The 21,118-nt window shown below is 46.5% G+C and overlaps 2 protein-coding genes across 3 annotated transcripts; both read left to right on the plus strand.

The window, feature by feature from the left end:
* The first annotated feature begins 260 nt into the window (after positions 1–260).
* On the plus strand, positions 261–1,676 carry LOC140702177 (uncharacterized). Its single transcript, XM_078380473.1, has 5 exons — positions 261–421; positions 528–563; positions 1,110–1,169; positions 1,271–1,375; positions 1,452–1,676. The coding sequence occupies exons 1-5, from the start codon at positions 386–388 to the stop codon at positions 1,572–1,574; spliced, it is 360 nt and encodes a 119-aa protein (XP_078236599.1). The 5' UTR covers positions 261–385; the 3' UTR covers positions 1,575–1,676.
* A 7,262-nt stretch (positions 1,677–8,938) lies between these two features.
* Positions 8,939–20,590, plus strand: CX3CL1 (C-X3-C motif chemokine ligand 1). Of its 2 annotated transcripts, none has more exons than XM_020778914.3 (3): positions 8,939–9,127; positions 18,111–18,237; positions 18,971–20,590. In XM_020778914.3, exons 1-3 carry the CDS (start codon positions 9,070–9,072, stop codon positions 19,917–19,919), a joined length of 1,134 nt encoding a protein of 377 aa, XP_020634573.3. In that variant the 5' UTR covers positions 8,939–9,069; the 3' UTR covers positions 19,920–20,590. The 2 variants fall into 2 exon arrangements, with proteins under 2 accessions (XP_020634573.3, XP_020634574.3); XM_020778915.3 differs by having other exon boundaries at positions 8,996–9,127; positions 18,116–18,237.
* The last annotated feature ends 528 nt before the right edge of the window (positions 20,591–21,118 follow it).

Genomic DNA, 21,118 nt, shown 5'->3' on the forward strand with positions numbered 1-21,118 from the left:
CCCAGGAATTCCAAAGATGCGGCATTGAGGGTGCCTTTGGAATCTCCCTTTGGAAGAGGAAAAAGGACGGCATAAATAAATTCGCCCTCCTGCTCCAGATGTCGTCCTCCGGAGTCGCCTGCAAAACAACATCACACAAGGGAGTCACAGTGACTTTCGTTGTGCACCCAAAGGAGCCCCAACCCCAGGATATCTGAAGAGGAGTTTGTTTTCCTGAGCGGTGTCTTCGTTGCGGTGTCATTCTCCTTTAGGCCAAGTAACCTGAGAGATGCAACGTGGAAAAGTCTCACATTTGTCCCTAGTTTTGTTGTAGGTTTTACAGAGGGAGACGAAAGGCAGAAGATGATGGCTGCAGGACAGGAAGACTGCCGTTTGGTGGGCGAAGATGGAAGAGAGAAGAGGGGAGGTTCCAAGAGGCGACGTAAGCAAAGGTGATCCCCTCCCAGCTCCATCTTCCCTACAAATGACTTGAGTACCCTTTGTTTGAGAGGGAATGATTTCTGAATGATTGTTTTTTTCCCTTTCAGGGTTTGCACTGGAGTCTTTCTGAAGACAGTAATAGAGTAAGTGCAAGGAAAAGACCATGTGATCCCCAAGATTATAGAAAGCTAAGATCCTACAGTTTACAGATGTAGCCTGTGAGGTGTCATATTTTCATTGCAGAGCTTACAGAAGGAGACGAAAGGCAGAAGAGTGGATGGCTGCAGGATAGGAAGAGGAAAGGTGATCATTTATAGGAAGATTTCCCTCAGACATCTTGTTAGTCCACTTATCCTATTAGAGAGCCAAGAAGGAATGGGGAAGAAAGGACCCCTGGTGAAGACATGGAGGCACCTCCCGTCATCGTGGACCAGGATCAAGGAGGAGCTTCCCGTCGGCCACTTTGTTGGCATCGGCTGCCGTTTGGTGGGCGAAGGTGGAAGAGAGAAGAGGGGAGGCTCAGAGAGGCGACGTAAGCATTTTTTTCTTTCAGGCTTTGCGCTGGACTCCTTCTGCAGACAGTAATAGAGTAAGTACAAGGAAAAGACCTTTTGGTCCCCAAGATTATAGAAACCTAAGATCCTACAGTTTACAGATGTAACCTGTGAGGTGTCATATTTTCATTGCAGGGTTTACAGAGAAAGACAAAAGACAGGAGAGTTGATGGCTGCAGGAGAGGAAGACGAAAGGTAATAATTTGTGGGACGCATGTCTGCAGCTTTTCCTCAGATATCCCCATTAATCCTGTGCTTGGGAATGAATGAATCCAGCTGTTTTCCTCCCACGTCAGGCTTGGACGAGACAAAGACGTCAGACCAAGTGGCCGGATAAGAAGAGAACATGTATCACAGCATCCCATTCCAAAGGGCACCGATCCGAAGATGACCATAGGGAGGTAAGTTTTCCCTTTTCCTCACTGGCTTCTTTGGGTTGCAGAACTGTCTTCTTTGTTACCCAGTTGTGGCTTCCAGGGACAAAAGAGGAGGCCATGGAAGAGACGGGGAGAACGCCTTGTGTTTCGGAAGAGCAAGCACTGGGTCTCCGAAGAGGAAAGGAAATGCTTTGATCAGAGACAGACACTTTATTTCAACTGAGGACCACCGCGGGACCAGGATCAGAACAGAAATGTCTTCCATGAAAAGAATGTGGCAGGAAGCAGCAGGTCAGGAAAAGATCACATTCACCCACAAGACGACCTGGATGCGAGCCGTTCCTAATTGCATGGAGAGCAACTCTGAAAATCCACAGTAGCTGTTGAAAGGTTTCAGTTCAGAAACAATCACAAGGGAAAGAAGATTCAGATCAGCTTCCGTCAGAGCTGGGCCTTTTGCAAATCAGTCGCAGAGGTCTTCGGACCGAAGGAGAACCAATCGGCAAGAAATGCTGAACAAGGAGGAAGAACTCAAACCTGGAGTGAGAAGCTGCTGAAACACACGGAGAGGTCAACCCAGATGTGGAAGAGGTCAACCCAGATACGGAAATGTTGAAAGGCTTAGGAAAAATTCAAGGGTGATGCATCCCTTTTGCCCAGAGTGTATAATGTGATGCCCAAGGGAGAGATCTGTGCTCTCTGGAAGCCAGCAAACCAAGACTTCAGAGGCTTAGTGGCAAGTCTGGTTCTCTGGTACTAGAGATAAAATGGTCTAACTCAAGTAAGTACCGTCTGGCTGGGAGGCTCTGGCGCTTGCTGGCATGCCCAGGGTAACACTGACCGCCACTTTTGGGGTCGGGAAGGAATTTTCCTCCAGGGCTAATTGGCCCGAGGTCCTGGAGGTTTTTCGCCTTCCCCTGGGCATCCAGCAGGCGTCACACACATTTGACTGTGGGATCATTTCAACTAATGTTGTAATCGAAACATACTTGGGAAATAACTCAGAAAATAAGGACTGTCCTCAAAATGGTCAATAATTATAAACATAAAACATCTACCCTTTATAAATCAAAAAAACATGCTGTACCCCAGAAATCAGGAAGTAATACACTTCATAAAATAACATAGTTCAGAAATCAAGACGCCTGACCACTTGGACAAAAAGATATTAGAATATACGAAATGTGGCTCGTTGCCAAAGAGGAAATTATAGGAGTCAGGTATGTGCTTACATGGTTTTTATGCTGCACACATAATTATGAGGGTCAGCTAAAGGGTCTTCCCTGTTGAATCAAGACTTAATAACATATGGCGGCATTTCGTTTTAAAAAGCAAAAAACTAAAACTGTCACAGATTTTCATCTTCCAAATGGTTTAATTCCCCCCCACTATGACCTCTGTCTTCATTGCATCGACTTCTTGCAGTGTAAAACCTGTTTCTCCAATCATCCAGGGGGTATTCTGAGTCACTATCTTTTATCCCCTTGTTTCACTGTTGCCTCCTCTGACTTCCCATTTCGCACCACCACTGCTTTCCAAGTCATGCTTCGCCAGTGGGAAGAAGTGGAAAACACGAGGTGTGAAATCAAGGTTGTCGGGAACAAGGTTCAGGTTTGGGCTGGGTTTAAAGTTGGATTTCGGTTTAAGTTTGACGTTCGGGGCTCAGTGAAGGTTGAAATTATCTTTGGGGTCAAGGTAAGACTTAGAATTGGGCAGACATGTGCTTGGGTTATGTGGTGATCAATGTGAAGCATGTCTATCGTCAATGCTTCATCATCAACACACATATAACTACAAGCGGCTTTTGTTCACCAAGCAGAAATAATCGTGTTCTACTCTGAAAAGCTCAAGAACCACACATTTGTTTGTACAGGTGGAGACCCTTCGCAGTTTCGCATTGGCTACCAATCAAATTTTCATTCAACATTGAGCCACAGTCATTCATGTGCATAGGGCAGGAAGGAGATGATGTGCAATAATAACAAGTCAATATTGCAGAGCATCAACCATTTGGACAGTCAAACAGGGAAGACTTTTCAGCTGATTCTCATGATTGTCAGAACTATATACCTGCTCACCTCTATAGTTTCAGCACCAATGAAATTGTTGAGCATGGACACCCTTGACAGTTTCACATTGGCTACCAATCAAACATTTAGACAGTCAAACAGGGAAAGCTTTTCAGCTGATTCTCATGATTGTTGGACCTATATACCTGCTCACCTCTGTAGTTACAGCACCAATGAAACTGTTGAGTGTGGACACCCTTGACACTTTCATATTGGCTACCAATCAAACATTTAGACAGTCAAACAGGGAAAGCTTTTCAGCTGATTCTCATGATTGTTGGACCTATATACCTGCTCACCTCTGTAGTTACAGCACCAATGAAACTGTTGAGCATGGACACCCTTGACAGTTTCACATTGGCTACCAATCAAACATTTAGACAGTCAAACAGGGAAAGCTTTTCAGCTGATTCTCATGATTGTTGGACCTATATACCTGCTCACCTCTGTAGTTACAGCACCAATGAAACTGTTGAGTGTGGACACCCTTGACACTTTCATATTGGCTACCAATCAAACATTTAGACAGTCAAACAGGGAAAGCTTTTCAGCTGATTCTCATGATTGTCAGACGTATATACCTGCTCACCTCTGTAGTTATAGCACCAATGAAACAGTTGAGTGGAAGGTGGGAGAAAGGCATCTGCTTCCCTGTGGCCCTTGCTGGCATGCCCAGGGTAGCACTGATCGCCACTTTGGGGTCGGGAAGGAATTTTCCTCCAGGGCTGATTGGCTGGGAGACCCTGGAGGTTTTTCGCCTTCCTCTGGGCATCCAGCACGCGTCACATCTTAAGCCTCTTGGGATACCTTAAATAAATGTTACACATATTAAAATGAGTTGAAACTTGAAATTAAGGAAAGAAAATATGATCCTATTGGAAAACCAATAAAAGCCACAAATTTGGAAACAGAGATTGCCTCTTTCTTGCTTTTTTAAAAATTATTTCAATAAGTGTTTGGTTGATACAAAACAAACCCTGGGAAAGGTCAGCAGATCAACGAAAGCATCGTTTCTACCCTTTCCCACCTGCAGAATTTGGAGGACCGGCAAGGTGTGGAGTTTGTACCCATTAAGTCATCCATCTAGAGAGGGAGGAGCAGGGCTTGGAAAAGTTACTTTCCCAAAGGGCAGCTCCCAAAATCCATGGCAGCCATACTGGCTGACGTGATGTGAACGTTTTAGCCCAGAAGAGAACACCTATTCTGCTAAGGGCTTACAAAACATTCTGGGGCAGCATTTTCCCAGCTCAGGCGCCGGAGGGCAGGATGATGGACTCAAACACTACCAACCATCTATGCCCGCTCCTTTTCATGGACTTGGGGGCATGAAGGGGTATATGAAGGGGCCAAACGGCTCCAGAGAGACCGAAGATGCCGACAGTCCCAGGGCGCTCCCCAGAAGAAGGGGATGGGGAACCACACCTGAGTCTTCTCTACCTGGAAACCCCTGAAAAAGGTCAAACCTAAGTCAGAACTGATTTGAGGGCACACAACTATTTATTATAGATTTCCCAAACCTCAGGCTTGCCTCTGGAACAGAAGTCAGCGTGGCTGAGATACAGACGTTTAGCGGAACCTCCTCCCTCTCATCCATTACCTTCCTAGTGACAAGAGATTAGCATTAGTGTTAGCTTTAAACTACAAAGAATTAGTATTAGTATCACCCAGGTATTTATTTCAGGGATCTGGTGCCTTTTCCCCAGACCTGGGACCTCAGGTAACTTAGAAGAGAGTTCAGAACAACAGTCAATTACAAAGGTATACAATCATAAACATTAAAAACAATGTTTGTGGTGCTATTAAGACCCCAGGGATTGTTTGTCCTTAAAAGAAGAGAAATCCAGTCCTTGGGCGAAGTTTTATGGTTTGAGGCCGGCCAATGGCCACCAGGAACATGAAGTCATTGCCTGCCGGTGGATGGAGTGTCCCGTTAGCTTTTTCATCCAGATGCTTCAGAATGTCTCCTTCGGACACCACCAGTCCGTCGCCCACACCTTTCTCTGACCTCCCCAACTGGTGGCTATGGGTGGTCTTTCTTCCCCCGGCCACCGCTTTGAACAATGTGGGTCAATCAGTTTCAAGCAAAAGGCAGCCTCCAGACAGTTTTCTTTTGGTTTTGCTCCACTTGCTTTTTTGCCTCCTGTTCCCAGGATCTTTCCTCAGCCAGGATCCTTTCCAATATGTAAGCATACTGAATGTCCTTTGCAGGAGCTGGTTCTGCAACTGGACAGGGTGCCCGTCGGGCGCCTTGCTTACAGCTTTCAAACTTCTCTAATGAAAATGCTGGGACTCCCTTCCTGTTCACTCAGCAATTTCTCCTTTTAATTTCGGAAGGGGCAGCCAGGTGGGTCTGTGCGGGCCTCTCAGGCAAGATCCAAAGGAACTAGAACAACACAAGAGAAAACCGTGGTGGCACCTTAAAGACTTAACGGTTATATTTTGATGTGAGCTTTCACGGACAAAGTCCACTTCGTCAGACATGTCAAAAACAGACCTGAAATGTTGAATGAAATGTGTGTCACCCATTTCCAGATGTCTGACAAAGTGGATGTGCCTGGTGATGATTATTGTCTCTCCTCCTCCATGGGACTTTTCTACTGGACACTCCAGAAACATCAAGGCTTTCGATTGTGTTCCCCAGAAATACTTCTTTCTGGAGAGATGGTTGCCTTGAAGTGGTTTTGCAGGGACAGGATCCCACCCAATGTTCCTCCTCAATCTCTGTGGGTTGACTTGGAGAAAAGACTGCTCTTGGACATTCTGGAGCATGGATGCGACCCGTCTGGGGAGATTAGCGGGGGGGACAAGCTAAGGGCGCTCTCTGGACAGCCTGCCATCCCTTTGCTTCTACAACGGTTTGCAAGGCCATCAGGAACGAATAAAGAACTTCGGTCACATGCTTTGTCCCCCAGGTAGCCTTGGCCAGGTTGCACTGTCCCTGAGCACTACCAGAAGGAAGAGCTGGTAGACCCCCTCCCAAGGCCTTTATACTTTCCTCAAACCAGTTATCAACTTGGTAGCACATCGGTATTATTATGAGATTTGGCCAGGATGAATTCTCAGCATTTCTGTTTTCAGCTGCCTATTTTCTGGGAAGATTCTGGAGGATTAAAAAAACTTCAATTTCTTAGTCTTTGGGGGGGGAGGGGGATCTTAGTGGCCCAATAAAAGAAAAATAAAAGGAGTTAGTTAAAGCATTACCAACTGTGCTTTTAAACTTTTTCTCATGGCTCATGTGGCTGAGTTGCTTTCTTAATCCTAGAATTGTAGAGTTGGAAGGGGCCCTCTAAGGCCATCTAGTCCAACTCCCTCCTCGATGCAGGAATCGAAACTAAAGCAATCTGACTGAGGGTGGGCCGGTTTTCCCTTGATGGCCTCCAGAGTTGGAGAAATCATCACCTCCCGAGGTCTTGGGTTCTGTTGATTAAACTTGCCCTCCAACACATTGATCAACCTTATTGTGGGATGGGTAATTAACATCAGAAGTGATTTGCACCCTTCCTACGAACCACTCGGCTAAAAAGACGCCCTGGTGTCTCTTTATGTATGTAGAGGTGGGCAGGTGTAGATTACTTACGTATTATAAGTTTTTAGTCTTCCAGGAGAGCTGGTGGGCTTTTCCCATTACTTTCCTTGGAAATGACTCTCAGAGCCATCAAGAAAATTTGGGGCAGGATTCTCCGCATTCAGCCGTGGTATATGTTTTCGGTTTCATAGCTCGGAGCTACAAATCCAGGTGAACCACAGTATACCTTTCCAGGAAGTGAACATTTGCTTTACTCCATGCACTGAGTCATGATTCCCAGCAAAGGTCTGAATCAGGGCATCCAGAGTGTGGTGGTGGAGGTAAGGCAGGAACCAGCATGCATGCATGCAGCTTGGAGAGCTGCCTGTAAAGCAAGTGGGAGGGAACTCACCTTGAGCAGGCGGCTAGCATGGCCAGGAAGGGGAGTCTTCAGGTTTACTCATGGAAGACAGGAACAAATCTCGAAAAGGGTGTGATTATCCTGGGCTGAAAACAACAGAATGAAATTCGCAAGGATAAGTGCAAAGTTCTACACCTAGGGGAAAAAAACACCTAAACACACAGTTACAAAATGGGAGATACTTGGTTCAGTAATACTACAAAGGAGAAGAAACTTGCAATTGTTGTAGATCAACGAGTTGAATATGAGCCAACAGTGTAATGTGGCTGCGAAAAAGGCAAATACAATATTAGGATGCATTAACAGAAGCATAGTCTCCAAATCCCGTGAGGCACTCATTCCCCACTCTTCAGCACTGGTTAGGCCTCATCTCGAGTCCTGTGTCCAGTTCTGGACCCCAGTTCTGGACACCGCATGTCAAGAAGGATGCTGACAAATGCCGCATGTTCAGAGGAGGGCAACGAGGAAGATCAGGGGGCTGGAAAACAAGCCCTAGGAGGAAAGACCGAAAGAAGTGTATGTGTTTGTGTGTGTGCACGAGTGCATGCATGCACACACACACACACACACACGAAGATCATTTGTAGATCCCTTTTCTCCCAGTGAAGGAACCGAAGGCAACTCACAACGTGAAAACAGGTACAGTAAAACTAAAAGCACAATAAAATCCTGATTAAAAAACGATTAAACAACTACAGTAGTTTAAATTCTTTGCTGGTTTAACTGCTTAAAACCATAGGTCATTGCAATCTATCAATGGCCACATCAAACATATGTAGTCATATCACAATTTCGCTTGTTAAAAGGAGGCATGACTTCCCTTCTTCTTTAGGGTTTTTGAGGCTTGGCAGGAATCCTCTTGGCTGCCAGGGCGAATTTCGCTACTTGGTGGGCAGTCCTGACATCCCTGCCCGCAAACCGAATACTGTACATAGTTGAGCGGGGGGGGGGGCTGTCACACAAAGTCCTAAGCCTGCCTGCAAGGAATTTGCTCCTGGGGGTGATCCTATAAACTGGACATCTCAACCAATAATGAGAAACGTCTTGAGCCTTAGATGCAGCCTCCCGTCTTCTTAACAGGCGATCTGGCTTGCTAAAACCCCATCAAGCTCTTTCAAAACTTTCAAAACTAGAAAAGTAAAGTTTGTTTTTGGGATGTTTTTTTTTTGAAGAAGCAAAAGATTCGGTATCTTAAAATCTCCGTCCCGGTCATTAAAAGTTGTTGTCACTTATTAAACATACTCAGATTTATAAATGATCCATCGTGACCTCCAGAATCAGGTAGGTATGTGTGTGTGATAAATTTTTTTTTCCGCTTTTGTTTTGCAAAAACGGCGTGGAATAAAACCAAAGCAAGGGCTGTCTAGGGCGAGGGGTATGCCCCATATATCCCACCCCCGGTTTGGCCGCGTGCCCGGGCCAGGGGCGCGGGCGCGCAGGGGGGGGGGCCTGATCCGTCCCGGGGGGCGCGCATCGCGGGCGAACAATGCGCTGGGTTTTCCCAGGCGGACTCTCCTGCCAAAGGAGGCGGGAATCGGGAGGGGAGAGGAAACGGGAGAAAGCGAAGCCAACACTTTGCCGGCCCCCTTCTTTCTTTCCCCGAAGGAGTTGAGCCGCCGCTGGGAAGGAAGGCTGGCCGCCGGCGCGGGTGGGGTGGGGGCAGCGGCGAGAGCCCGGGCGGGGACCCCCCCCTCCAGGTGCCATCCTCCCGGCTGGCAGGATCATGCTGGGCATCGGGGCCGTGGCGATCGCCTGGATCTGGCCCGTCCTGACGGTGGCAGGTGAGCGCTGGCGGAGAGAAAGCGAGCGAGAGAAAGGAGGCAGAGGCGCGCGGGGGCGGCGGCAGGTTGCGCCTTAGGAACCGCGTGGCGGGGAGTTCCGCTGGAAGCCAACCACTGGATCCCCAAGGACGCGCGACCCATGCATAGGATTGTGGCCTAGGGGGGAGATGGAGAACCCCCCCCCTTCCCCTTCGTATTTGATGGAATAGATGGGTGCTTTCTATAAACGTGCATTTATAATGACTCTAAGGGATACAAGAATTAAGGGGTGATGGTTTCTCTCCCCCCCCCCAGGACTAGAAAGACCAGCATTTGGCTGCCTATGGGTGCTTGACTCTATTCTCCGTTTCAGGAGAGAGTTTTAACTACAGAGTCGATGGCCATAAATGCTGGCCCACGAACTTTCCCCCCTTTGGGGAAACTTTTTTGAAATAACTTCTTGATCCTTACAGCCAGGTGTGAGTTTTGCAACTGAGCAGGTCAACCTAGAATGGCTGTCATTTTTATTTCCTGAATAAAGAGTTGAGCAAATGTCTCTGTCAGGGGTTTGAACTCCACCAGGCTTCCTCCAGCCCTACAATTCTGTGATTCTACCCCTTGCTTGGGGAGACATCTCCGCAGCTTTTAAGAGTTTAGGAGCGACAGCCTGTCTTTTGTGCCCTGGAGCAGCTTCTGTCTTCTGGCTGCCTTCACTGTATTTCTGTGGTATCTGGGATGTTTGTGTGGTTTTATTTATTTATTTATTTATTTATTTATTGTATTTATATCATTTCAACCACTCTAGGCGACTTACAACATAAGGATAACAAGTTCTAAAAAAAATTATAACAATTAATTAATTAAATGATTCTATAAGATGGGAAAAATAAAAATAAATCAAATAAAGAGGAAAAAAAGGAAAGAGGACAGGAATTAACTGGAAGGGAAGGCCTGCCTATACATCCATGTTTTTAGTTGGTTCTTAAAAGTACCCAGCGAGGGTGCAGCGTGAATTTTTAACATCCCCCCCCAACCCATTGCCAAGTGAGGATTTGAACCGAGGTCTCTTGAGTCAGAATCTGTCATTCTATTTGCAGCTGAAGTGTGGAACACGCCATCACCAAAGAGGATCATCTTTTGTTTATCTTCCTTTCTAGTCTAGTTCCTGTGCTTTCAAATGCAGCCTGCCAGGCAGAACTCTAAGAGGTGAAGCTTCCTCACTGATCTCACTTAAGCCATTTAATGCTTCAATAGCACAGGATTTGGGCCAGGGAGGGGCAGGATGACCCTGCGGTTCACTGGAACCGGTGGCATGTCCGCGCGAAAGACGGAAACGTCTCTTCCTTGAAATTTAGCTCGAACGGATCTTTACCAAGGCCCGAAGATCCACAGGTCTTGTGTTTGCGAGCTGCCAGCCAAGAAGAGGGTGAGGTCTTTGGTGTTGACGTTCTCGAACCGTGTCATTGGGAAAAAAAACTTCCTTTATGGCTTTGAAAAGATTGTTGCAAGGCCTGAGAAGTGGAAGCTCTTTGTTTATAGGGCTGCCGTGAATCCCGAGCCACATGTAAAATATTTTCTCTTGCGTCTCCATATGGGCGCAAGAGAAACTAATGTGACAGGACCAGCTGTGCATTCATGTGTCTGTTCTATTCATTGATAAAAGGAAGGTTGGACCCTGGTAGGTACTAGAAAATCTGCGTGGCAAGGAGGCAAACCAATGTCACCTTTTTGAGCTGCTTTCATTTGCTTCCAGCCTTAGCTCCTGGGAGTTGCCATTTTCCACCCAGGATGGTGGAAAACGAACACGTAGGTAATTTCTCAAGCTCTGTTCAGGTTTCCCTCATTGCAGCATCATTTATCTTAGGTTGGAAAAAAGATTTCAGTGATACTCCTTGATTAGTGCAAATTAGTCCTGGAAAAATGTGATACACTGCAGTGAAGTCCAGAAGACTTCACCGCAGCGCAAAGCAAATTCATTTGCCACCTTCCGGAGATGAAATAGGCTCCTGCTGTGCTATTTACATACAATCTAATCCTCTAATTTAAGTGTGGTGTGGACTAGAATTCAGGAGGCCCGGGTTCAAATCCACACTCAGCCATGGAAATTCACTAGGGGTATGGAATTGGTAAAAATAATAATTATGCGCTATCGTCAATCCTGAATTACGGTCACACTTCCCAGGGGTTTCGAGAGAGAGAGAGAGAGAATGAGAGAGAGAGTACTCAAAATTGGTGTTCAGCCCCATTTTTCAGGGGCTGCTCTGGGGCCGCCCAGCTTACCCAAGACCACCCAGGCTGGCTCTTCTCTCAGTTGTCACAGTGGGGGGGATTTGAACTCCCAGCCCGATGCCGAAACCACTGAGCTCTCCAGCCAGTTCATAAAACCAGGTGCATAAATATCTCATTTACCTTGAAAGCCCTCTTAGAATGGTTCTACGTTGGTTCCGAATTTAACAGCACATAGCAATGTTTTAATCATGGTGTCATGTATATTGTCTGTTCTGCCCCACAGCCAATGGGGAAAAAAGTCTAGGTTTATAAGATGTGGAAAAGATAATGTGCAGGAAAGGGTGTGGATTGACATTCTTACCTGGCTTGCAAAGAGTACTGGGAAAGATACACAGACGGCTTTGATAATGCCGAAGCAACATAAATGTACACATATACACCCAGCATTATCTTTATGACTTTTGCCCGGTCAACCTAGATATAGCGTGAAGCTGTATTTATTGATTCCACAATCCCATTCCCATACAAAACACGTGAGGAGGCCTTGTGATTTTTACAGGCACGTAGGTGAGAGGAACCAAACATTCCCCTCGCCTTTCCTGGCTTAGCTTTTTTACTCTTCCTTGTGTCTTGTCCTTTTCTGCTCGGCTCATGGCAGGTTGTAGAGCTCATTGGCGGTGGGGTCGGGGCAGAAGGAATAAAAATGCTGGGATGCCCAGAGGTGTGTGTGTGTGAAGGCCAAGTTTAGCTTGCAAACCTTCTGGCGTCAGATTCTGGATCTCATCCCAGGAAATGGTGTAGTGGCGCTGAGGCTCACAGGGTCAAAAGCCAGCAAAATTTCTGAGACATAGGAAAAGGGCATCATACATCGTTCTCTCCTTCAGCCTTCTTTGTTCCCTCTGAGTTTAGTTGCAGTTCTTCCAAGAGCTAGAGAAGAAGCAAATCTGGGTGTGTGTGTGTGTGTGTGTGTGAACCATATACTGTACTGTGAACCATATACTGTACTGGTCTCCCCCCTCCTTATCCCAAAGAGTTTTAGCATCCTCTGGTCTGTCTCAGACCAAGCTCTCTCTGTTTACAGCATTTGCCTTTCCTGGCTTTCTTGAATATTTGGGTTCATGGCGATTAAGTGTTTCCCCTTCTGGTGATGACCATTTCAAAGCACAAAGAGCATCTGAACTGCAAGACTATTACATAAATAATGGACCTATCTCTGGCTCTGGATGCTCTTGAATAGGACTGCCCCAAAACAAGAGAAACACCAGCACTAAAAGCCAAACAATGTAAACAAAACCCCTGTTAACTTACTAAACACATTATCCAGGAGAAAGACAATAGCCAGGGTATTGTGTTTAGCAAGTTAATATGGGTTTTGTTTATATTGTTAGGCTTTTTAGGATGCATGTAAAGCATGTATGAGAAAGAAGATTATGGCATACGCTTCTCATAAGAAAAAGCTTAAAATGCAGCAATAGGTGGATTTAGAAACAAAAACCAGTTAATGCTTTAGGAAGTCAATTTGCACCTCACATTCCCCAGAACTTTACCATGCATTGCCTACATCGCCATAAATCTGCCCATGTGGTAGTGAATGGCTTTCTTCATCTGTTTAGCATCTGGGTTGGCTTGAGTTATGATTTCTCGTCCATTACAATTTGACCTGCAACTTTATGTTGCAATTCTGAGCTGAAAATTGGAAGGCAAACTTTTTGACAGTTTTTTTTTTAAATGCAATGGACTGATTCTAAGATCCACACATCAGCTCTTCTCTTCCGAATGCAGTAGACGATGCCTCTTCTCTTCCCGTTTGCACTCATGTCAGGGAGATGTCTCGCTTACGTTCCTTGGTGCTACAAGACCCTTTGTACAAATAACAATAAATAAATCAGTGCTATCGAGGCTGGATAGCAAAGGGACCATCCTTGAGTGGAGTTGTGTGGTTAGTGAAAGTCCCAACCTTGTCAAGTTACCTGCTTTGAATGTCTGAGAAGCCAGATTCCACAAGGGTGCGGCGTTCATCCCAGTGGCTATTTATGACACCACGGCTTCTGTTCTCTCTTGTGAAATGACCCAAGATAGGGAAAGTTCCACTTTTATCTCTCCAAATCCAGGTGTGTGTAGGGGGGAGGCAGATCTCGCTGACGCCTGTCAACTCTTGTGCAAGCTCCCAAGAGTCCAAGAGGGGTATTTCTCAAGGAGCGAAATGTGTGTGAGGTCCTTGGAAAGTATCTTCAGGAGCATAGTGTCACAGATTAAGGGATAAGTGTACAGGTTGGGTCTGTGATCGGCCAGGCAGCTGCTCTTGTTTCAAACAATCCCTCCTGGCCCTTCAGACTCTGCCCAGTTGGGAATGCGTGCAGTGCTGTATGTAATCTCTTATCTTTACATTCCTTGGGACTTTGTGGATTAGGGCCAGGCATAAGCCTCCGAAGAGGCAGGGTGAAGCCGAGCCGCCTCAGGGAGCAGATCTGAGCTGCCTCAAAAAGATAGCAATGTGTTCCTCATTGACTGGGATTTGAATGCACTTTTTACTGCTGGGGATGGGGTGATGCATTGGAGGAGGCTCTTGAGAGTCCCCTGGACTGCAAGGAGAACAAACCTATCAATTCTGAAGGAAATCAAGCCTGAGTGCTCACTGGAAGGACAGATCCTGAAGCTGAGGCTCCAGTACTTTGGCCATCTCATGAGAAGAGAAGACTCCCTGGAAATGACACTGATGTTGGGAAAGAGTGAAGGCAAGAGGAGAAGGGAATGACAGAGGATGAGATTGATGGACAGGGTCACCGAAGCGACCAACATGAATTTGACCGAACTGCAGGAGGCAGTGGAAGATAGGAGGGCCTGGCGTGCTCTGGTCCATGGGGTCACGAAGAATCGGACATGACTTAACGACTAAACAACAGCAACAATTTATTATTTATTTTTCCCTCTTGCCCAAACAAAACAGGATCACTTTGGGTGGTTTGTGCTTTGATCTGGAAGAACTCGGATATATATTTTTAAAAAAACCACTAATGTGTTAAAATTATCATTTAAAGGACAAAGGGCTAAAAAAGAGTCTTTATTATGACATTTCTGAGAAATAGTTTCCCTTCTAGTTATTTTGCAAAACAAAAAAGTCTGAATCTTGTGTCAAAGTTCTCACCCAGTTCTCATTGCCTCGACACCCAGCACACACCCACACAAGCCATCCTTTTTATTCCTTTCATATCATCGCAGCCCTGCCTTCCTCCTCGCTTTTCTACGGATCTTCCCTAAAATCTGGAGATCGTTAGGTCTGCCACTGTCCAATAAAAATCAGTTGATCGATCAAATCTGGAGGAGGGAATCTGTGCAAAAAGCTGGTTCTTCAGAAGCGTTGAACCCCAAGGGGCTGTAGAAAGAAAGCTCCTCACTTCTAGTAATGAGGAGGCACCAGGCAGCTATTCTCACTTTCCCCTCTAAACTGATTTTCTCTGTAAGAAAAAAATCACAGAAGACATCATGGAAGAACAAAGGAGGACTACTGTATGAGCAGAGGAGATGGTTGTGTGAAGCCATTAAATTCAGTATAGGAGGCAGAGTGTGATACATGTTTAATCGGACGACATTCTGTGCTCACCCCTGTAAGGGATAAGTTGCAAGTAACGAATTATCTGTACCTACTTCTAAACTCTGGGAGGGGTGTTATTTGTTTGTTTTATCTGTGGGCCACCTTTCTCTCAATGATGGGGACGTATTTGTTCCATATTTGCAGGCGAAGGCAGATGTTAGAAAGGATGGGCACCCTCTTTTCAGGAAGCCTGATGTGCTGGAAGCTGAAGCTTCTGGGGGAGGGGGAGATTCAGGAGAAATGGCATTGAATTCCTGGAGGTCAAAGTGCCTGCTCAAGGGTGCGCCCCAGGTGCGTGGGCAAGAGGGAAAGAGAAAGCGAAGGGACAGCAAATCACACTGTCAAATGGCAGTGGTTCATTGGTTCTTGTTTTCTGCTCATTTCAGTTACTGAAAACTGGCAGGAGTGTGATCAAATTCACATTCATGCGCTGGAATGTCAAATGATGGCATTGCTGTCTCATGAAAAAGCCCATGCCCATAGCCGAAACATTTCGTTTCTTGTGTTTTGTTTTTTTAATTATAAAAATCTGATTTCCTTTTCTAGAACGCACGAATTCAAGAATATGTACTCAGGCGCCAACCTGGCACACAAACTCATTCCTTTATGGGAAGTCTTCGGATGTGTAATTCGCAGCTCTCTTAATCCGAAAGCATCTCGCCTTGGTTGCATGTGTGAATGCAGCCTTGGTTTTGCAGGCTCGGCTCAGGCCTAAGCGTCCCTGCGCCTCCCACGTCCCTGGCTAGCGGCTGCTGCATCTCTCTGCTGCCATCTGCGTTGGCCGAGTTAACTGAGAGCAGCTGTTTGCTTGAAAAAACAGGGCGATTGCTCATCCTAAAGCCACACGGAATGAGAAAACAGGCAAGCTTGCACAACCGCAGCCGAAACTGGCAAAAAATGTCACTCTTTCACATGACTCCCTCCCTCAAGTCAAAACTCAGAAGCCCCTTTGAAGGCGAGGGTAGCCGCCCGCCCGAGGGTTGCGCAACCAGGAAATTGTTCTGAATAAAAAAACAATGTTATGGAAAAGTCCTACAAAATCTTTCCTGTTTAAAATGGGGCAGATGAGCGGGTGAGTGATCAGAATTCCTGCCAACCTCCCGTTTTCTAATTCTGGTTTGCAAACAAAACGAGGTTTGCGTGAAACAGAGTTTGTCTAGTGAAGAGGTCACAGCAAGCCGTGTTTGGACCAAGTGAGGGAGAGAATTGAAGTATGGGAGGAAAAGAAAAGGCCGTGAGACCTAAAGGCATAAGAATTCCCTGAGTACTGGCCATGTTTGCTGGGGATAATGGGAATTATAATCCCAACTGAACATCCCCCCCAGGAAGCCCGATCCAGAATATATAAACCCACAGGGGGCAGGCTGTGCATCTCCTTATTATTCTCGACCCAGTAAATCCAGATATTATAAAAAGCCTGTGTGCTTCTTGTAACTTCCTTCCACAGGAAATTAGACTTGGAAAGTATTTTACTCCTGGGGTTTCTCACCAGTGAAACAGAAAGAGAGGCTCTCTAACTATTCATTTAATGGATTCCTGATCTTACCAATGCCAATTACCGCCCTGGCTGGAGCCAGACTTACAAAAACTTCAGAGACGTGCCTGCTAAACAGAACGCTAAGGAAATTTTGAAAAATCCCAGCTCTGTGCTGGGACTGTTCCTTGATAGTGGGTGCTTTCACCTCCCCCCCCCTGAATGTCCTATGAGCCTGAAAATGTTCTAAGAAGCACCAGTTTCTAGACAAAACCCACACAATCCTAAAATCTTCGAATTATAGAATAACGAAGTTGGAATGGGTCCTCTAAGGCCATCGAGTCCAACCCTTTGCTCAAGGCAGGAATCCAAATCAAAAGATATCTGACAGGTGGTTGTCCAAGTTTCTCTTGAATGCTGCCAGTGCTGGAGCGCTCACCACTTCTTGAGGGAATGGGTTCCATTGTCGTACTTCTCTAACAGTTGGGAAGTTTTTCCTCATATTCAGCCAAAATCTGGCTTCCTGTCACTTGAGCCCATTGTTGCATGTCCTGCACTCTGGGATGATCGAGAACAGATCCTGCCTCCTCCGCTGTAAGACAGCCTTTCAAGTCTTTGAGAAGTGCTCTCCTCTCTCCCCTCTGTCTTCTTTTCTCCAGGCTATACCATGCCCAGTTCTTTCAGTCTTTTCTCCTCCTAGGGCTTGGTTTCCAGCCCCTTGATTCTCCTCGTTGCCCTCCTCTGAACATGCGCTATTTGTCAGCATCCTTCTTGAAGTGCGGTGTCCAGAACTGGACACAGGACTTAAGAGGAGGCCTCACAAGTGCCTCGTGGTATTTGGAGACTCTGCTTCTATGAATGCGCTGGCTTTATAGCTATTTCTAGCTTTTTAGAGTTACAAGAGTTTCGATCTGTTAAAGATTAACTCAGCAGCTGAAGAGAACAGTTGAGTTACTGATTAAAGGCATATACACTAGATTATGGAAACATCTCTATGGCCAGGAGTTGCTTTTTTAAACCCTACTATTTCATCAACTGAACAGCTAGTTTATCTCAGTTAGCAACAACAACAACAACAACAACAACAACAACAACAACAACAACAACAACAACAACAACAACAATAGTGTGCTGTCAAGTCAATTCTGAATTATGACGACCCTTTTCAGGGTTTTCTAGGTGGAGAAAACCCCGAAATACTCAAATGTGGTTTCTCCTTCTCTTCTTCTGGGGTGCCCTGGGACTGTGCAGTTTGCCCAAGGACACCCAGGCTGGCTCTTTTCCTCCGCACAGGAAGGTGTACTATGCAGCTTCATTTCTTGACTGTGTGAGAATGTGGGCAGTCGAAAACCAACTGAAATGTATTTTACAAGGGGGGGGGAAATGGCTTGTGATATGGAGGGTTGCCGTCTCTGCAGTTTATAGAGGACAAAAGGAAAACTATGTGAGTAAATAGGCTGCGTAATGGCTTCTAGTGTCTTTGGAGTCTTTAATGGATTCATCAAGCTCTATTTACAAAAATGGATCATTTATTAATTTTTAATTCCTGGGTTTTAATTTTAGAATTGCATATTAGGAGGTGTTTTTTTTAATGTTCCTTGGTGCTAACCATGTGTTTATGGTTTTGGAATGGGACTGAAGATTTCGTCAATAAATCTGTTGGTTTGGATGGCTTTATGAACTCCCTTTCTACTATTTTCTTGCCTTAGCACAGCCTCAAGCGACAAAGACCTGCCTCATGGAATGCACCCCCAGTTCATTCGTAAGCCGACAAATTCCTCAAGAGCTCCTGAAAAGCTATGAGAACAACGTATGTGGAGGGAAGATCTCTGTTATGTAAGTTATTTTTTAAAACCATCCCTCCTCTGTATGTAAGTTGCTGTTCCTGCCATCTCAGAAGTCATGCTTGTAAATGCTGTTGTGAAAGGATGTGTGCTTTGCATCCCGCTTGTATGATGCAATCTTGCTAGTAGCTGTGTCACTGTGTTGTAGCAAAAGGTTGGAGGTTCGATTCCCCGCTGGGCCTCCTTGACAGGGGTGGGACTCAATGGTTCATAAGGTCCCTGCTAAGATGGTGATGATGGTGGTGGTGATTGTGGCACAGTCCTTTTAAGACTGGTAGATAGCTCAGTGGTTTAGGTCTCTGGCTGTGGAGCCAGAGGTTTGGAGGTTCAAATCCCCACGGTGCCTCCTGTAAGGAGAGCCAGCCTGGGTGGCCTTGGGCCAGCCGCACAATCCCAGGATGACCTCCAGAAGAAGGGAATGGCAAACCACGTCTGAGTGTTCTGTGCCTAGGAAACACTGAAAAGTGTTGCCCTAAGTCACAATTGAATTGACAGGGCACAAAGAAGCAAGATTTCTTTTCTCAAGAGGTATTAGCAGAGGGGTGTTTTTCTTCTAGCTGATTCTCAGGATTTTTAAGCTTGATGTTTTCGTTCTTTATTGGGAAAGCTCATGTTGGTTGTGCCGTTTGATGTTATTGAGACCATCATTACTTTCGTACATTTTGTTAGCTTCAGGGGGGGAAAGTGGAATCTCTTAACTGCAATTCTCTTCGATCTCCCTGCAGCCTCATAACGCGCAAGAACAGAAGTTTCTGTGCCGATCCAAGTGCTGACTGGGTGAAGAAGGCTATGAGGAAGCTGGACAGCAACAAGACAATGCCAAAAGCCACACCTGTTTCCGAGAAACGGCAGGGTGCTGCCATCACCACACCTACCGAGGCTGCGGGCCGACCTCTTCCCACGGGCACAGCAGCTTCTGTGGGGCACTCCAGCTCAGCCGGGCCAACGACCCCAAATCCATCTACGCAACCCGCCTCTGGACGGGTTGACACTGGCGCTACCGTTCAGCCGGAGGCCACAGCAAATGGGGACGCAGATCGTCCTGTCCCTTCGAGGCCAGGGGGATTTCGGGAGGACAAAACTCCTCCTCAAGTGACCTCGCAAGCAGCTCATGCAACAAGTAAAGTCCATGGCAGATTTGGTTCTGAGCTGCCCACGGGGGCGCCACGTGACACGGACCCTATGGAGGAAGAGGTGACGCCTTCCGTGACCTCGTTGTGGCACCCCATTGTCTCCACGACAGAGAATGCCGTTCCAACTGACTCTGGAGTAGACCCCAGATCCCAGACCACACCTGATCTCCCCACTGTGGCCCAGAGGAAGGATTTCACTGTTCAGCTCGGCACCCGCCCGGATGATGATGGAAAGAGGAGCACCACCGTGAGTGGGAAAGACAGCAACGATGCATTGCGAGACCCGACTGTTGTCGATACAACCAGAGAAGAGGAAAGTGGAAAGGCCCCGTTCTCCTCTTCCGGCATCCTGGCCCAGTACCAAACGCACCTCATCTCCTTGGTGGGGGGCACTGTTCTCCTCTTCCTCTTTGCTGGCATCGCCCGGGTGTATTTTAGGACCCACATCTGTGCCAGATCATCCCCCAGGCAAATGGCCCAAGGCTTAGTGTACAGTCCAGTGGACTCTTACGCAGACAACTACTCCATGCAGAATCTTTGACTCCTTTGTGCCTTTGACTCCGATTTTGCTACCTGTGGTGGTGGTGGGGTCACTAGGCTTAGACTGGAAGACAGATGGTGGCCCACACCTCCCTCTTCGCTCCACCATCAGAAAGTGCCTTAGGCAGGTGGTACAACGGTGGTCATGTGGCATACAATGAGATGCCTGACTGTGCCGTGTTATCGGCTAAGGCCGTGGTCTTCAGAGTGGGAGGCAGGCCTCCGTAAACTCTCCCAGGGGGATATAGAAGAACTCAACTCAGTCTTGAATTGTCCAAGTTGTGCCATTTTGTGTGTGTGTGTGTGTGTGTGTGTGTGTGTTAGAGAGAGAGAGAGAGAGAGAGAGAGAGAGAGAGAGATGGACAATAAAAAGGGTGGTTGTAAACAGAAACAGATCAGTCCAAAAGTAAGTGTTGGGTCACAACACTCCGGGTGTGATCAACCAAGAAAATAGACCATATTTTGGACCACTTGTTGAATGGTTTGGTGGAATCTGTTACCAAGCAATCAATCACACCACACACAGAGAACTGCCCTCCGGCGTGATCTTCTGGTTTAATTGGACGCGTGTGTTTCGTGCCACTGGATGGTACCCTGGGGACTAACAGAAAAGGTGGCAGCTGTAAAGCTGGCCCAAGGTATTTTCCCACCTGAGGCAAAGGGACAACAGGTCCCATGGTCCAGCGCCACCCCATCCATCTATAGAAGCAAGCTGGAGGGAAGGTTCAATGACCTGTCCAGACCTGTGACACAAAAGCATCTTCCATGACTCTGTGAAGCGGAAACCTCATTCTCTTACCTTTCATGGCATGAGGGGCCAATTCCTTGCCATCCGTCAGATTCCTGCTCTGTCTTGCTATTCTAGCAAGGTTTGTATGACAGGAAGCAGCTTGCATCGTGAAATAACAGGATGGTGGGAGATGCCAATGTGTGAGGCAGATGTTTTTGACAAGGATTTATTTGCCTGTGTCAATTAGTACGTCTGAGCCAGGAGGTGAAAGCTCTGTCTTACACTGAAATTTGCACCCAAAAAGGGTGAGGAAAAAAAAACACCCTTTATTTTCTAAGCTCTGAATGCACTTTTATATCTGCACCTTATACATGTGTCTGGTTTAAATGTGGCTTGCTCGGTGTTTTTAAACATTATGTTTTTATTTTTTCAATAAATAAAGAATCCTGATTCAAGCAATGTGTGGTTCT

This window comes from Pogona vitticeps, chromosome 10, assembly GCF_051106095.1.
Source record: "Pogona vitticeps strain Pit_001003342236 chromosome 10, PviZW2.1, whole genome shotgun sequence".
Classification (NCBI taxonomy): domain Eukaryota; kingdom Metazoa; phylum Chordata; class Lepidosauria; order Squamata; family Agamidae; genus Pogona; species Pogona vitticeps.

Bases quoted from the DNA above. Each gene is read 5' to 3' on its own strand.
- LOC140702177 (XM_078380473.1), top strand. From the start codon at position 386: ATGGAAGAGAGAAGAGGGGAGGTTCCAAGAGGCGAC. The intron at 422-527 runs GTAAGCAAAGGT...TTTCCCTTTCAG, and splicing joins GGGAGGTTCCAAGAGGCGAC to GGTTTGCACTGGAGTCTTTC. The intron at 1,170-1,270 runs GTAATAATTTGT...CTCCCACGTCAG, and splicing joins GCAGGAGAGGAAGACGAAAG to GCTTGGACGAGACAAAGACG.
- CX3CL1 (XM_020778914.3), top strand. From the start codon at position 9,070: ATGCTGGGCATCGGGGCCGTGGCGATCGCCTGGATCTGGCCCGTCCTG. The intron at 9,128-18,110 runs GTGAGCGCTGGC...TTCTTGCCTTAG, and splicing joins GCCCGTCCTGACGGTGGCAG to CACAGCCTCAAGCGACAAAG. The intron at 18,238-18,970 runs GTAAGTTATTTT...ATCTCCCTGCAG, and splicing joins GGAGGGAAGATCTCTGTTAT to CCTCATAACGCGCAAGAACA.